Source organism: Elephantulus edwardii, unplaced genomic scaffold (genome assembly GCF_000299155.1).
Source record: "Elephantulus edwardii isolate Elephantulus edwardi_28Jun2011 unplaced genomic scaffold, EleEdw1.0 scaffold00065, whole genome shotgun sequence".
In the NCBI taxonomy this organism is placed as follows: Eukaryota; Metazoa; Chordata; class Mammalia; order Macroscelidea; family Macroscelididae; genus Elephantulus; species Elephantulus edwardii.
The window spans coordinates 13,537,858-13,556,713 of record NW_006399815.1 but is presented as its reverse complement, the minus strand read 5'-3'; the positions used below and the strand labels follow the sequence as shown (position 1 = coordinate 13,556,713).

The 18,856-nt window shown below is 36.0% G+C and overlaps 1 protein-coding gene across 1 annotated transcript in view; it reads right to left on the bottom strand.

The window, feature by feature from the left end:
- Nucleotides 1-18,856, bottom strand: part of SLC2A13 (solute carrier family 2 (facilitated glucose transporter), member 13) — a 582,019-nt gene that overhangs the window by 305,934 nt on the left and 257,229 nt on the right. The window contains exon 4 of the mRNA XM_006888200.1: nt 7,604-7,712. Within this exon, the coding sequence (XP_006888262.1) occupies nt 7,604-7,712 (109 nt within the window). The remainder of the gene's footprint in view (nt 1-7,603; nt 7,713-18,856) is intronic.

Here is an 18,856-nt window from a genome sequence, read left to right as displayed (position 1 = left end):
CAGCTCTGCAACTGCATCCTGGCCCATCCTCACCCTTCTGCCCCCAACCCTCACCTCCTTGTACCCCCAATATGTTTTTCCCAATAAGAAAATATTTAAAAAAATCTTATGCTCTCCTTACATAATTTTCTTATGTTAATGTTGAGGATTTGTTGAACTGATTGGTGTATTAAAATCATACTAAAATATCACAAATGGATTATGACAGTCATTTTACCTGGGAATACAGGCACTACTAGGAAGTCAGGCCTAACCATCAATTAGAGTTGCTTGTTTGCAGTCACTGTTGTAAACAGGAACAACAACAAAAACCCATCATTTTCTGTCCATACTAAATGCTAGAAAATCTTTTAAAAATCAGAATCAAGTGCTTAATAAAAGGAAGAAAAAACAAAATGCATTTTCAGAACAGAGGACTGAGCTACCATAGTTCATTAAGAAGACTGATAAACTAACAAAAAAAATAAATAAAAATCTCCACCGGGTTATTACTGTCTGGTTTTATTTGACAGTCTTGTGCTAAGACTTCTTGCAATACCATAGGATCACTACACTGAGCAAGGTCAACACACCTTGAAACAGAGTTATGAGGTGTCACAGCCAGAAACAAACAAGCGAGAATGCGAGATACTGTACCAACACACAGATCTCAACAGAACTGGAAAAGATTAGGACATCAAGTGTTACATGAACAGACGGAAAAATAAAACATTTTAAATGTAGCTTTGAACGTTACAGTCTCAAAGGAATTATGAATACAGTCAGGTACACAAAGAATGTTTTTAAAGCAGATTTTTCTTTACATTTTTGCAGACCATATTTTAATTTTTGGCTTACACACACACACACACACACACACACTTACTTTAAAGAATTTAAAAGGAAAAAATATTTATTCAGATATTTGATATTTATAATTTCTAAAGAATATATTTTCCTTGTTTTATTGATAGAATTACCTTTATGGTGTTTTGCAAAGAAATTCTTCTGTTAATGAAGTCTCATCTGAAATATGTCTCTATTTTACCTACATTTCTGGAATACTTTGTCCCAGGAAATATCTTCTTGTGTTGACTTTTTTTCTGCACTATTAATTTCTTTCATAATATTCCAGACTCCATGTTTTTGGTTGACAAATTTTTAGTCATTTCAATTTGATGTCCTTTCCATATACTGTGTCAGTTTTCTAAATCCCTTTACTGTTTTTATCTTTGATTTATCAAACAAAGATAGAATTTTGTTTCATTGATCTTTTTTCTTCATACTTTTTCAGTACAGAAATTTGTGTGTGACATCAAATTAGAGCACATTCTTGCCATTATTTCTTCAAATGCTTTTTTCTGCCTCAATATCTTTATCCTGTATTTCTAGGACTTCAGTAACAGAAACAAAGCCTTTTGATTTTGTAAAACATGTCCATGAGGCTATATATAAAGTAGGCTTTTACAACAAATACTGATAGGCCAACATTAAAGGGACATGCCAAATTAGGATCAAATTATTACAAAATATTATTTCTGCTGTTGTTATGTACCACTGAGTCACCTATGACTCATAATGACCCTATGTACAAAAGCTCCAAATCCTGCCCTATTCTAGGTTGGTCTCAGTCTCATTGACTCAGACACACTAATAGTGCAATGCTTTTGGGGTCTCTCCCTCTTATTCTGTCCCTTCAGCCTACCAACCATGACGTTCTTCTCTAAGGACTGGCCCCTCCTGGCCATGTGCCCAAAGTATGTGAGATGGAGCTACAAAATAGTTGCTTCTAAGGAGAAAGCTGGTTTCACCCTCTCAAACCTCTCCAAGACAGACCTGTTTGCCCTCTTGGGAGTCCATGGTATGTTCAGTACTGTTCTCCAACAGCACAACTAAAAGGCAGAGTTTTTTATTCTGACATCCTTAGTCACTCTCATCATCAGGTGCACTTTAGTCTCTAGACTGACATCATTATCTTTAGCACTTTGGAGAGGTCCCTGGCAGAAGACTTCCTCAATGCAATGTTTCTTTTTATTTCCTGACTGCTGGTACCAAGAGGGACGACAGTGGAGGCAAGCAAGCTGAAATTGTTATCAACCTCAGTCTCTTCTGCTTCTATCATGGTGCTGTCAATTGGCCCAGTAGTGAGAATTTCTATCTTCTTGATATTGAGCTTCAATCCATATTGAAGACTACAGCCTTGACCTTCTGCAGCAGATACTTTGTCCTTCTCAGTTTGGCAAACAAGGTTTTGTCATCTGTATAATGCAGGTTGTTGATGATTCTTCCTTCAATCCTGATTTCTCCTCATAAAGTCCAGTCTCCCAAATGGCATGTCCTGCACACAGACTGAAAAGGTGTAAAGGACAGGACACACCCCTGAGGCACTCCTTTCCTGATTTTGAACCATGCAGTGTTTCCTTGCTCCATTCTGTTGACTGCTTCCTGGTCCAAGTATAGGTTTCCCAATCAAGTGTTCTGGGATTCCCATTTTTCTCAAGGTTAGTTAGTCATAATCACTTGTGATCTACACAGTCAAATGCCTTTGTGTAGTCAATGAAACACAGCTAGATATTCCTCTAATACTCTGCTTTCAGCCAAGATCCATCTGACATTGGTAATAAATTTTCTAGTTCCATGGCCTCTTCTAAATTCAGCTTGTATAGCCATTCTCTGGCAATGTACTCTTCCAGCTGATTCTGGATAAACTTCAGCTAGATTTTTCTTGCATGTGGTACTAGTGATATTGTTTGATAATTTACACACACACACACACACACACACACACACACACCCTACAGTCTTCAAGTTAGACTCAAGTACATAAAAATTCGCTTCTCATTAAAGTAGGATACCTTATATTTTCTCACATCTGTAAGAAAATACTCACATACTGAATAGTTAAGTAGTAATACTAAGAAAATTGGCTATAAAAAGCACTTAAGATTCCTCCTGATGCCCTCAATGTAGGACTTTCTGAAAAAGGAGAAAACATAAAGAATTCATGTAACAATTACTACCAATCTCTCTACAACCTCTCCAGAATTTGTTTGCGTCCCTGTTGAACTTTGCTATTGTTACTGGGGTAAGATTAATATCTCATAGTTTATTTGATTTGTATCTCTCTAATAGCTAAGGATTTTGAACATTTCTTCATGAATCTGTTTGCCATTTCAGTGTCCTCTTTGATGAGTGCCTGTTCATATCCTGTGCCCATTTGGTGACTGGATTGTTTGCATTTTTCTTGTTGAGATTCTGAAGTATTCTATAAATTTTAGATATAAGGCCCTTACAGATATGTCATTGCCAAATATTTTTCCCCAGTCTGTAAGTTTCCTTCTTACCATGTTGGAGAAGTTGTTTGATGTGCAAAGTGATTTTAATCTTAGAAGGTCCTATGCATCTAATTTTTTTTCTTCTAGTTATAGGGTTTTCATTATGCTTAAGACTGTTCATGCTGTAGATTAGGGCTTCTAGAGTTCTTACTAGCTCTTCTCTGATGAATTTTATAGCCTTTGCTTTTATTTGTAGGTCCCTGATCCACTCTGAGTTGCTTTTTGTATAAGGCATGAGGTGTGGGTCTTGCTTAACTTTTCTGCAGATAGTTTTCCAATTATGCCAACACCATTGTTAAAGAGACTGTCCTTTCCCCACTTAAATAAGTCCATCTCCTTCTCAAAGATCAGTTGACCATAGGTGAATGAGCTGATTTCAGGTTTCTCAATTCTATTCCATTGACTTATGTGTCTGTTGCTGTACCAGTACCATGCTGTCTTGACCATCACAGCTGTATAGTAGGACTTGAGATCAGGGAGTATGATTCCAACTACCTTGTTTCTCTTTTTCAGGAGTGTTTTGCTTATTCAGGGTCTTTTCCCATAAAGTTAGAAATTGTCTTTTACATCTTGTTGAAGAATTGAATTGGTACCTGTCTTGGCACTGCTTTGAACTTGTAGATTGCCTTTGGTGGAATTGTCATCACTCACAATACTGAGTCTTCTTATCCAGGAGCATGATATATTTTTCCAATTCTCCAAATCTCTTTTTGTTTCTTGTAGTAATATTTTGTAGTTTTCTGTGTATAGCTCTTTTTATGTCTCTGGTTAGATTTATTCCCAAGTATTTCGTCTTGTGGTTAGCTATTTTTGAATTCTTATTCACTGCTAGTGGGAATGTTAAATGGGACAACCACTGTGGAATACAGTCTGGTGCTTTCTCATAAGTTGGAAATTGAAATACCATTTGACCAAGCAATTTCCTAGGTATACATCCTTAAAAAACCCAGAGCTGCCACCTAAACAGATATATGCACACCAATGTTTATAGTTGCATTTTTCACAACAGCAAGGAGATGGCAGCAAACCAAGTGCCCATCAATAAATGAAGGGATAGAAAAACTATGGTATAGTCACACAATGGAATACCATGCAGCACTGAAAAACAAGGGACTAACAAAATTTTACTGTCTCTGGAGGACATTATGCTGAGTAAAATATCTCAGTTACAAAAGGACAAACTGCATAAAACAGGACTGACACAGGGGTTAGGGGGAAACTGAGAAAAGAGGGGATAAATAATGAACATTGCATTGAAATAGATGAAGGAAACAGCTGTTTAAAAGAAATAGGTGATTAGACATAACCTGTATGACAGCAGACCAGAGTAAGAGATGCACAGAATTGGGGTGGGGGGAGGAAATTATGCAAAAATGAATTAACATTTGTTTTTTAAAGTGAACTGAAGGGGGTAGGGAGGAAAATGTGTAACAATGAATGAATAAAAATCCAAGTTTTCTGTAAACTTTCACTATAATCACAATAAAATCACAATGAAAACTCTCAGGGACAAAACCACATCATAAAAAATATATGAGCCCAACAAAATCTGAGAAGGAAGTAAGAGTATATAACCACATTATTTCAAGGTTAATTATACAATTAAACTTAGGGAATGTCATATCTGGTAGGCAGAACAGAAGGTTATTAAGATGTATCCTATTCTCTCTCCTTCCCCGTTTACAATGCTTATTTAGTCTGAGACTCTGTTTTAGTCCAACTATGCCCAAAGAGTAGCCTGGTAGACTCATGGGAAAGGTGCTGTGCTTTCAACCCAAAGGCAGGCAGGCTGGATATACCAGATGCTCCGTGAAAGAAAGATGAATAATCTCTTCCTGTGGGATTCATAGCCTCTGAAAATTCACTAGAGAGGCAGCTACAAGTTGGTTCTAAGTTTAGAACAATGTGTTTAATTGTTTTGCTTTACCATGTCTGATGTCGTTTCTGGATTCTGGGGTTTTTGTTTGTTTTGTGGTTGTTCCCCAACTACACTCAAAACAGTTATTGCATCATTACTCTTTAGGTTTTTCCATCTACCAGCCGTGTGACCTTGGGCAAGTTTTAAAATCATTCTGTGTCTCATTGTTCCTCTATAAAAAAGGGATAACTTAATGATCCCAAAGTGGAGGCACTGATGGGTCGTTGGTAGGATTCTACTTTGTTCCACTTTATGAGGTCATCCTGATTCGGGGGCTGACTTGATGGTAGCTGACAACAATATCATCTATCACGAAACGGTTATGAAGCTTCAGTGAACCAATAACAGAAACATTTAAAAGATTATCTGATTCACTTAATACCTTCTTGGGAGGTAAACAAACAAACAAACAAACAAAAAAACAAAAAAAACACCACACCAAAATATTCTATATATTCCTGTAAAAAATTAACTATTAAGAAAAAACAAAACTCATTTCTATTGAAATTCTTTCTATCCATTTTGCTAAATAGATTCCTATCTTGATTGGTAAAAACTTTCAATTACATTCATTTCATGTTCTTTGTTAAAAACTGGAACTAAGTGTTTCATTAAAATATATAAATGCTACCAAAGTACAAATACATCAGTAGACATGCTTATGGTATTGTGGTATTACCAACTACATGCTGCTCAGAAGTAGTGTTGTTCAAGAAAACGTTGATTTATTAGTGACATGGTTATATTAATATTTAGCTTCAACTTGAAGCAGCTAGAAAAGAATATGATCCATGCTAATACTTCAGGGGGATTATCTTGATGCTACGAATAATAAGGTCTAACAATTTTGAGGAAGTACTGGTGACCTAATGAGTAGGGAATTGCACAGCCAGCTCAGAGGCAAGTGGTACGAATCCACCAGCTGCTCTTAGGAAGAAAATGGGGAATCTCCTCACTCGTGATTTAGAGCCTTTGAAAATCTACCAGAGGGTCAGCTATGAGTTGGTTCTGACTCAAAGGCAATGACTGACTGACCAATTTTGAGCTGTGTGGATTCTAGGGTTTTTTTCCCTCAAATTGTTGTTGTTTATTGCTGTCAAGTCAAGCACAACTCATAGCGACCCTATGAACAAAAGGCCTGAAGCCTTTCTATAACTATCAACATTTATCAAAGTTCATAGAGTTTCCAGAGACATGTTGTTTAGGAAGTGGATGCCACTTCAGCTTCCCCCAAATTAGGTACAGTATAGGTCTCCCGGCCTAAATCTCTCAAGACGAGACTCTGGAACAGACAAATATACACTGAGAAGATTAGTTCTTGGCTTACATAAACTTAGAAAAGATTCTAGGGAATTAAAACAGAACAATAAAGATCATTAGAGGAAAGTGGGTTTTACTTTTTACAGCATAGTTTATTTATCATCTCTATTCATAGTTCTCTTTAGAGGCATTCATTTTAATCACTATTTTAAGATATCAACTTAACCAACACATTCTTCTCAGATTAAAACTGATTTTTCATACACTTCATAATTTTTGAAGGAAAAGATAAATAAGATATCAGTAAAACTTTATTTTATGTAATTTGGACTTCTGTAAAGAATAATTTTAAATCTTTCATTTATAAGAAGTGTGTAAGAAAAATTTGTGAATTTCCCATGCTTTTTACGACCAGTCACGGTTCTGTATAGTCTTTATCACAACTTGAAATCATATGTTAATTGTGAGTTTAATTGATGTTTATTCCACTGGTCACACATTCTGTAAGGCAAAAGACTATTGTCCACATTATTTGCTTGTATGCCTTTAGTATATACCATCTTATTGACTTAAAACCATTTACCCTAGTACTCCATTCGCTTAGCAAAGGAGTTTAGATTCAGTGGACCACCATTCCATTGGGGATTTCTCTGAAAACTAGAAAAGAAAGAATGTCTCATGTGGCCCCTCACCATCTCTCTTAATCTCCCCCCTTCCTTAATGCCCTTATCACACAGAATTAATACAGACTTCCCCAAAAGGAATGAACAAGGTGTCTAGTTTCTCCTATTCAAACAATACCATTTGATTTCCTTTGGTTTTAATTTCTAATTGGCATCAATAAATGGTTTACAAAACGATATATTACCACAGAATGCAAAGAAGTACTGGTCGGTACAAAGCTGAAAGTGTGTGAAGTTAATTCAGTAAACAATACAATAAACAACATAAATCACTTCTTTTAGGTTACAAATTGATAGGATACAAAACCCCCACATGAGTCAGTATATCTTAAAAGAAACCTATACATTTAAAAACAATAAATCATTGAAAGTCCTATTACTTTTTATTACACTTTTTTTCCAGTAAAAAGCCGGAAAGGAATACATACATGATGGTGTTAATGCCTGAGAGCTGTTGGAACATTTGTAGGCCACAACCCACAATTAAAGCTCGGCGAGTTGGGGGATAACTCAGCATTCTGCAGATCACAGGTCCAGCTTTTTTAAAAAACAAAAACAAAAACAACAAAAGGGGAGGGGGGAAAAAAGGATACATCTATTACTTTGAGCTCATATAGTAATTATTCCCATTAGGATTAATTTCCCCAAAGCTCTGTGAAATCAACATGACTGGGCATTTTAAAATAGAACAAATACACAATCACAGAAATGAGGCCAAATGCATTCTTTTAAAACAAACTTACATTGAGAGCTTAAATGGTAAATAAAGTCAACAAAAAAGATTTAAAGTTAAAGCAATTTGTGGACACTTTGAAGACCTGCATAACTGTAGCTGTCAGAAATTATTCTTCCTTAGATCCCTATGAACTATATTTATGAAACACTCTCTTTGTTCATTTCCTTGACAATTAATTATTATTTCAAATCCATTCCATGTGGGTCTGCTATAAAGTTACTTACTGCCAAAATTGCTTAATGAAACCAAAAGAATATCACTTATTTGAAAATAGAAGAAGAAACAGTAGCAACAGATAATTTCTAATTTATTTAACTAAATTTAAGGAATTTGGGCAGGTTATCAGATCTGATAAGGAGCTCTAATGGCCTAAGGATTAGAAAGTTGTGCTGTCAACTCAAAAGTGGGTAGTTCAAATCCATCAACCCTTCTACTCTCACAAGTGCTCCAATTTGGCCAATTTAAGATACAGGTTTACTTTACTCTAGCTGTAAAAGGCATACACATACTACATAGGATACTTCAGGCCATGTTGGAGCCTCTCAGAACCCATGTATTATATCTCTGTGGTTCAGTGGCTCTGGGACACCACGAAGATGCTAATTTCTTAATCAGAAACATTTTTCCAGGAGGTCAGGATTAGTTAGTAAACTGAAAACAAAGTCAAGAAATTAAAATCCAGGGAACTTCTAACTGTTCAGGAACCTTCTGGAAATTTAATATCCCAGTTCAAGAAAATAGAATGGAAAATGCTGTGGTTTTAGAATATAAATTAATAGAAACATCAATACCAGGAATTATTGAGAACTAAACATTATCCACTCATTCCGCGCCATCAAGTCAGAAATGACACTCAAAGTTGACCCTTCAGCTGGTTTTCAGAGGCTGTGAATTGCATGAGAAGAGAGTGTTCATTTTTCTCCTGCAGAGCAGCTGGGGGATTTAAACCAGCCACCTTTGAAATAGCAGCACAACTCCTTACCGACTAACTACATCATCAAAACATTATAGTGAAAAAAAAAAAACACACAAAAAAACCAACATTATAGTGGTGCAGATAGTCTTACTTTATATGGGCATGATTAAAATCACATGAAGATTTGCTCTACTGCATATAATCTGCATGTCTCTAAATGGCAAGACAGAATACAGATATATTTAGACGTGAGTTTCATGCAAAGTTGAACCCAGTCACAACTCATTTACAAAGCAGGACGAGGGTAACACAAATGTCAAATTGCCTTAGACTCAAGCAAAGCAGTATTAAAATCAAATTGGTCAGAAAGACTGTGGAGAACAGGTACATCAGGAGTTTTACAGTGACAACACTTTAATATAACTAGGTCAGTTACTTGAAAGTTGGGCAGTCTCATTGACAAATGCAGATATCAACAATGCACAAAAGAAAGCAAACACGGCATCACGTAGACAGTTACTAGTTTCCACAAATTACAACTTTATAAAAATAAAAGACCATTTAAAAGTTAATTTAAGCACCAACAATTATTTAAAAGAGAAATAAGAATGAAAATCCCATTTTTAGCACTGAGTAGCCTCAACAGAGACTGTCCTTTCCTCTGTCAAGAAGGAGACTATAATCGTTGTATAAGCTTCTACTTCTACTTTTAATCTCTTTCATTACTTGATAGACTTTGATTTTGGAAGACAGTTATGTAAAGGGAAAATGATAATAAACTAAGATGAAAGTTTAACTTGCCTAAATATCCAGAGATAAGCTTATTACATAAACATCAAGTATTTGATTTTTACAAAAAAAACTTTAATTTTGTTCTTAGTCTGAGTTTGACACCCCTGCTAAAATATATACAATGCTAGTTTCATTACTTGAGTTGTGTTTGGGTGTTGTTTTTTTTAAATGGATAAATTTTGGTCACAGTAGCTACACATCTCATTATACATAAACAAAATTAAAGAATTTCCTTTTATTAAAATAATAAACCAAGTTTAATTAGGCAGTAAAACTGACTTAACAAATGAAAATTATCATTAATATTTATATCACTGAAGCTATGAGGCAGAAGAGAGAAAAATCAAATATATTAATTGGCTAAATGTTCATAAATGAAAGCAAAAACGCTACACTGTACTCACCACATTTCTTTTGAAACATAAATATTTTATTTGTGCAATGGTTTATACATTTGTTGTTGTTGCTATTGTTATGTGCTATCAAATCGCCTGCATCTCACAGCAACCCTATGGACCTCAGCTTTGAACCTGATCTATCCTGAGCCAAACTTATTGTCCCTGACACACCTACACCCATACTCCAGTCACTAAATCAATCCCTTTCATCAAGGGTCTTCCTCTCTTGTGCTGTCCCTCCATCCTTCTGAGCATAATGTCCCTCTTCAAGGACTGTTTCCTCCTTGCAACCTGCCCAAAGTATGTAAAATAGAGCTTCAGAATCGTTGCCTCCAAAGAGCAGCCTGGTTTTACCCTCTTCAGGATGAATCTGTTCGTTCTCTTAGCCGTCAGTGGTATATCCAATGCTCTTCTCCAGCACCACAGTTCAAAAGTAATATATGATTGTGTATTACGGTTCCGACAAGAGTCCAGAAGGTTGAATAGTAGAGTATGCTCGGGGGGATGGGAGGATTGTATACCAATGAAAGAATTTTTCTTTTACTTTTCAAAGAGAAGAATGAACTGGGGTCGGGTGAGGGGCAGAGGGATGTGCAGAAAGAAAAATGCAACAATGAATGAATGGAAATCCAAAATCTCTGTAAACATTAATAAAATAAAATTTTTTAAAAAGCATCACTTCTCCTTCTATTGTCCCTAGTCTTTGTCCAGCTTTCCAATGCATAGCATGTAATGGCAAAGACCATGACAGTCTAACATTATTACTCTTCAGTACTCTGGAATTGTCCAATGCAATTCCTCTTTTAATTTCCAGGTTGCTGGTATCAAAAGTGTTTACTGTGAAGCCAAGCAAACTAAAGTTGTTACCAACTTTAATCTATTCTCTGTGTATTATGATGCTACCAATCAAACCAGTGGTAAAAATCTTTGGTTGGTTTTTGTTTTGTTTTGGGTTTGGTTTTTTTGTTTGTTTTTTTTTTATGTTGAGCTTCAATCCTTATTGAAGGCTGCATTCCTAGACCTACTGCAGCAAGTGTTTCCAGGTCCTCCTCAGTTTCAACAAGAAAGGTTGATGAGTCTTCCTCCAATCCAGATGCCACATTCCTTCCCATAGATAGAACCAAGCCTCCCGAATGGTTGGTTCTGCATATAGATTGAAAAGGTATGGAGATAGGATACCTCCATCCTTTCAAATGGTTGCACTTATCATATATAAAATTTTCCACACAATAAAAAGTAAAACATACAGACCCAGAGTAGACAGGACAGAACTGAAAATATAATCTATAAAGAAGACAACAGAAAATAAAAGGCATCGAGATCGGCAAGCAGACAGTTAAACTATCGCTATATGCAAATTATATGACAGTATACACAGAAAACTTCAAAGATTCAACAAAAAAACTAGACCTAGTAGGCCAATTAAGTAAAGTGACAGGATATAAGATCAATATTAAAAAATCGGTGGGATTCCTCTACAGTAACAAAGAGAACTCAGAGAAGAAAACCAACAAAGTAATACCATTTAAAATAGCCAATCACAAACTGAGATACTTGGGAATAAATCTAACTAGAGAAAACTACAAAAAGAAAACTACAGAACATTTCTAAAAGACACAATAAAAAAACTCAAAGAAAATGTACCCTGTTCACGGACAGGAAGACTATTGTGAAAATGACAATCAAACCAAAAGCAATCTACATGTTCAACACAGTCCCAATACAGATACCAAATTAATTGTTCGAGGACATTGAAAGGGAAATTGTAAAATTTATTTGCAGAGGCAAGAGACCCCGAATAAGCAAAACACTTCTGAGGAAGAAAGATGAAGTAGAGGCATAGCACTCCCTGAAAAAAAGTACTACACTTAGGTATAAACAAATCTGCCTGGTACTCGTACAAAGACAGGCACATAAACGGTAGAGCAGAACTGAGAACTCAGAAACAGATACACCTATCTATGGTCAGCTGATATTCTAGAAGGAAATAAAACCTATCAAACAGGAAATGAAAAGCTGTTCAACAAATGGTGCTGGCAAAACTGGACTTCCACCTGCAGAAAGCTGAAACAGAATCCACGTCTCATACCATACACAAAAATTAATTCAAGGTGGATCAGAGACATGGGAGTAAAGCAAAAACCATAAAGTTCATCAGAGACAAACTGGGATCAAGCTTACACAGTCTAGTCTATAGTACAAAGAGACTGCCAAACATAGCCAGAAATGCTCAATCTGGAGAGGATAAAATTGATAAATGGGACCTGCTAAAGATTAAATCCCTATGTTCATTAAAAACATTTTACAAGAGTGAAAAGTAAACCTATTAAATGAGGAAAAAAAATTTGGCAATACCATTTCAGACAAGGGTCTTATATCAAAAGTTTTCAGAATCGTACAGGGCCTCCACAGGAAAAAAGACTAATAACAAAATTTAAAAACTGGCAAAAGACATGAAAAGACTTTTTTACAAAGGAAGATATTCAGATGGCCAATATACACATGAAGAAATGTTCAAAATCACTGGCAATAGTAGAGATACAAATCAAAACCACAATGAGATGCCATATCACTCCTGAAGCAGTGGCAAAGATTAACAGGACAGCAAGTAATAAATGTTGGAGAAGTTGTGGCAAGACAGGAACTCTTACACTTTGTTGGGGGAGATTGTAAAATGGTACAAACACTCTGGAACACAGTTTAGTGCTTCCTCAAAAAGCTGAACACAGAAATTCCATATGACCCAGCTAGCTATTCTGCTGCTTAGAATATACCCCAAGAGAATGAGAACTGAGGTGCAAGGGAGATTGTAAACCAATGCCATTAAGCCGTGTTAGTCACCATCACAAAAACATGGGATCAGACCAAATGTCCAACTACAATTGAATGCATTGAGAAACTACAGTACATTCACATGATGGAATACTGTGCAGGATGCAGGAGCAATGATTCTGTAAATTACTACCTAATTTGGGAGAGACTGGAAAGCATTATGCTGAGTGAACTAGCTCAGTCCCATAAAGATGAATATTGAATAGGACCATTATTGTAGAATGAGTATGAGGATCCAGGGTGGGGGAGGGTAGAGGCAGAGGAGGGGATGGACAGAATTGGGGAGGTCAATAGGTTTGCACAATTTGGATGGAGGATGGGGATGAAAGAAATGGGAAATATTAGGAGTGAAAAACAACGTATTTTAATTTTGTAAATATACCTTTATAAAATGGGAGTGGGGGGTGGAGGTGGGGAGGAAGACAATAAGTACCAAAATCTAAAATAGTTTACGCTGTCCCTTAATATATTACACTCTAAAATTGTTAAATAACTTTCAGAATGGTTGTCTAGTTGAGACAGGATCTCTGGTAGAAGGGATACAAAAATAAAATCTCACCCATGCAGCTATTTGTGTGGATAGCTTGTGGGTAAATTGCTGTTGTTGTTGATGTTGTTATGTGCTATCAAGTCAAATGTGACCCACAGTAACCATATCTACAGAAGCTCTGAGGCCTGCCCTGCCCTGAGCCAATCTCAATAATTCTAATACACCAACCTCCAATCTCTCAGTTAATCTATCAATCCATCTCATCCATGGTCTTCTTCTCCTGTCCTGTCCCTCTACCCTTCCAAGCATGTTGCCCTTCTCCAAGGACCGGTCCCTCCTGGCCATGTGCCCAAAGTATGTGAGACAGAGCTTCAAAATCCCAGCCTCCATGGAGAAACTTGGTTCCACTTTCTTAAAAACAGACCTATTTATTTTATTGGCAGTCCATGATATGTTAAAGACTCTTTTCTAGCATCACAACCTAAATGCATTGATTCTTCTTTCATCCTTACTCATTGCCCAGTTCTCTGATGCACAGCAAGTAATTGCAAAGACCATCACTTGGATCAGACATACCTTAGTCTCTTAACTGACATCCTTGCTCTCAGTACACTGGAGAGGTCTGTGACAGCAGATTTTCCCAGTGAATTTTGTCTTTTGATTCCCTGCCTGCTGGTGCCAAGACTGTCTGTTGATGGTGGAGACAAGGTTGTAAATATAATAAAATATAATATGTATATATATGTATATGCATATATACAAAACAATGAAGAATAAAAATCAGAAAAGAACTGATGTCTTCAAATTGTGATGTTAGCAAAAACACTGAATATGCCATGAACTGCCTCCAACACAAACAAATCTGTCTTTGAGGAAGTGCAACTAGAGTGCTCTTTAAAGGCAAGGATGGTGAGACTTCATTGCACATACTTTGGGCATGCTGTTAGAAGGGGCCACTCCTTGGAAAAAAGACATAATGCAGGGAAGAGTAGAGGATCAGAGGAAGACCCTTAATGGAATGGACTGACATAGTGAAAATGTAGCAATGGACTTGCAAAAGGCAGAGATCAAAATGATGGCAAAGGATAGGACAAGGTTCTCATTTACTTTTAATAGGCAAGCTATGTGTCATTGTCTAACCCAAGATGTCTAACACACACACACACACACACACATACACACACACAGAATTAAAAATCCACTGTTGCTGTTCACCATCAAGTTGGAACTGACCCTCTGGTGGGTTTTCAGAGACAGTTAATCTTACGGAAGGAGACTGCTCATCCTTCTTCCACAGAGCAGCTGGTGGACTCAAACCATGTGGTTTTCAGATTGCAGCGCAGCTTCTTACCACTTTGTCACGAGAGCTCAAAAAATGGACTAGTATGCACTTAATATAAAATCCAAGCTGTAGACTTCTACCAGTCAGGATGGAATACCAGATCAATACCTGATAAACATCTTGAAAAAGAAGCAACCAAAAAATCCATGCAAATTATACATACACACACACACACACACACACACACACACACACGGTGGTGTTGTGTACTGTGGAACTGAATATGACCCATAGCTGACCCACCAGGGCGCTTTCAGAGACAGTTATCACACTGGAGGAAATTGCCCATCCTTCTCTTGTGGAGCAGTTGGTGGATTTCACCATGGACCTTTAGGATTGTAGTGCAGCTTCTTGCCACAAGGCCACCAGAAAGAATAGGCAGTGAAATACAGTAATGACCTCTGAAATTTGTGAAACAATAAAATGAAGTTTGTAACTCTCAGCTTAATGTTTCAAAAAATGTTTCCACATTGTGGTAAATAAAGTAAGAACCTGTATTGTCTCTATTATTTCCAGTGGAAAATCAAGCAAGGGTGCAAATTTAGTCCTAGATTAAACACTATTAGATCGTCATCTTAAAAAAAAAAAGCATCAAAAATTGCTCCCAAATAACTGAAGAGCAACCAAGAACAAACCTTACAAAATAGTTAAATTATCTGGTATCCAACACAAAATTTACCAGGCAAACACACAAGTAGGAAAAGGTAACCTTTAATGATAAAAGGTCAAATGCATCAAGAGAACATAAATTATCATAGAGAAAGAGAGCAGTTGGCCTAGCAGACAGAAAGTCATGCTCCCAAGCCAAAGGTGGGTGACTCTACTTTGTGGTCCTCAGGACTGCCTTTAATTGTTTTTGGTGAAACATTCTTCTAGGTCATGTAATCCTGGTCTGTCCACTTGCTGTACGTACATGGGTAACTCGTGGTTGCTGTGAAGCCAAACACTGTGACACTGATGAGTCAAATGCAAGAATGGTTACCCATGGTGGACAGTGTTTGGTGAACCTCCCTGATTAAAACAAGCTTGGAAGCAGGAGTGGCATCCACTTCCATAACAGCTTGCCTCTAGAAACCCTATGAACCTGGAGAAATGACAAAATTTATAGAGGTGTCCAAGGACTTGCATTGGTAGGGTCACTATGAGTCACCACTCAATGGCACTTAACAACAACAACAAGAGATTAAAACAGAATTAAAACAAAACCCAACCCTTAACTCTTGAAAGTAAAAACAGACAAATCCATAATTAAACCAGTATCACAAATGGTCTTACTGTTTTGTACTATTGACTTAGAACTGACCCAGAGCTAATCATCCAGTGGGTTCTCACTGGCAGTAAATCTCACAGGAGGAAATGGTCCATTTTCTGCAGAGCAGCTGGTGGATTCAAACCACATACCTTAGTATTGGCAGCACAATTTCTTACAACTAAGCCAATATCAGAAATTAGAGTTAAAATAAGTAACAGATGCTATAGATACTAAAAGAACAGTAAGTGTAACAAAGAACTCTATGCCAATACATTTACAAACTTACATATATCAAGAAATTCCCTAAAGTACAAGGCTTTCTGAAAGCTCACTTAAGAAGAAATACATACCTTCAATAGGCAGCTTTAAAACTATTAAAAATTGTATATATTAGAAAACTAAATCCACACCAATTCAATGACCTCTAATGATAACAACAGCTGAAAATTTTCCACAAAGAAAACTGCAAATCCAAATGGCTTAGCTGGTGAATTTTTCCAGAAATCTTACGAAGAACTATTACTTATTCTACAAATGACAACCATCATGGTAAGATTTCAGGCCTTTTGTTCATAGGATCGCTATGAGTTGTACTCAACAGTAATTGACAACAATAACACACAAACTGTTATAAAAAATGGGAAACATAATTTCCAATTCATTCTAGAAGGCAATTATTACTCTGATAATGAAGCAAGTCAAAGGCAATATAAGAAATAAATTCTGATTACAAATAATAAGAACCTATCATTCTTCATAAAGATACAGGCAAAATTCATTGTATTACTATTGTTGCTGCTGTAATTTATCCACAACTGACCCTCCAGCAGGTTTTCAGAGGCAGTAGATCACATGGGAGGAGACTGTCCATTTTTCTCCCATGGAGCAGCTGGTGGATTTGAACTCCAAATCTGAGTTGGCAGCACTATTCCTTAACACTAAACTCTCTAGCAGCATGATACAAAAATAGTTTATTAAAAAGCATAACATAGGAAGACTAATCAAGGTTTTTAACAGGAATACAACATTTACTGAATATTCTAAAACCAGTGAATTTGATTCTTCATACTAATAAGATAGCAAAGGAAAACCATACAAAATCATTTTGGTAGATTTTTGGAAAATTATAAACCTTAACACCAATTTCCAAACACAAATACAATGTGAGAAATTAAAGCACATGTAACATAAATGGAGAAGTTATGTTTCGTAAAGGAAGCAAAACACGGAATATTGTTCAAACATCAATTCCCCTCTAACATATCCACAGATTTAAACATAATTTCATAAGGGATGTTGAATATATATTTGCTGGGTCTGGTAGTCTAGTGAGTAAGGAGCTGTGCTATCAACTTAAAGGCACTCAGTTTGAATCCCTTAGCAGCTCCACAGGAAAAAGGTAAGCAATCCCCTCCCGTGAGATTAAAGCCTCTGAAAATCCACTTGAGGGTCAGCTGGGAGTCAGTGCTGACTCAATGACACATAACAGTAATAATATGTGCAGGCAAAATGAAGTGACAACCTAGTTCTGAGAGTAATATAGGAATGAAACTACCTAGTCTAGGCTGATCAGCTTTGAAAATTAATATACTTTAAAGACATACCTATGTAACTTTAGTAAGTGTGACTCAGTAAGCATGAAACTGGTATTGTAATAAGCACATCAGTGGGACAGAGAAAAGGGTATAGAAATAGTAAATACATTTATATATGTGTAGGTGAAAAAAGTGGAAAAGTGAGTAAAGATAATCTTTTTAATAATGTAGGAAAAATCAAAATATATTCATAACATGAAAAAAAAATTTGTCCATAGCACTATTCAAAACTCATCTCAAAATGGATCACAGGTTTTTTAGACTATGATTTAGAAAGTATATAGTCTTTATTAACTTTATAATCTTTATTATTAACTTGAGTTTGCAAATAATTTTTAAATTCAGTAGCAAAAGTACAATTAAAAAAATAACAAAGTAAGCTTTATGATATAAATATTTTCTGCTCTTCAAAAGACATTTTTAAGATAAAGGCAAGTCATAGCCTGGCAGAAATGATCTGTTAATCACACATACCTGACAAAGCATTTGTACCTAGAATATATATAAAGACTTTTACAAATCATTAATAGTAAAAGCAAGCAAACAAAACACCAAAGTTTTTAAGAAAGCAAAAGATATAAATTGAAATTTTATCAAGGAAATTATATGGCTGTTAAGAAGGCACAGGAAGATACTCAACACCATTTATCACTACAAAAATGCAAATTAAACCACAGTTAGATACTATTGTACATCAATTAAAATTACCAAAATTTAAGGGATTGACCTATCTAGGATTGATGAGGATGTGAAATAATTAGAATTCTCATATATATGCGAGAGAGAGTATAAGATAAACTATCATTTGAAAAAATTTTACAATTTCTATTTAAAAAGAAAAATATCTACCATACTACCTCATACAATATTTATTTGTCAGTCTGTTGTATTCTGGAAATTATCTGCAAATTATTCATTATTTTATAGCTTAAATATCTGTATTCTTGCTTGTTTATCATTGTTTCTTATATACTACAGCATTTGTTTATCAGCAGTACTGAGCTAATTTGTAGGTTGCATTGATGCTAAAAGCTATGCCACTGGTGTGGCATATTCCAAAATGGCCACCCACGGTGGAAGTTTGAGTAAAGATACTAGATTAAGACAGACTAGTAAACAAGACAGGCCGTGCCATTCTTAGATAGCAGGCCTCTGGAAACCCAGTGAACAATAGAGAAAAACAGATAGTTAATAGTGTTAGAAGTATAGCCCATCCTTGCATACCTGTTATGAATCCCACTTGGTCATGGTGAACTATTTTTTTTATGTATCGTTGGATTCTATTTGCCAGTATTTTATTCAGGATTTTTGCATCAATATTCATGAGA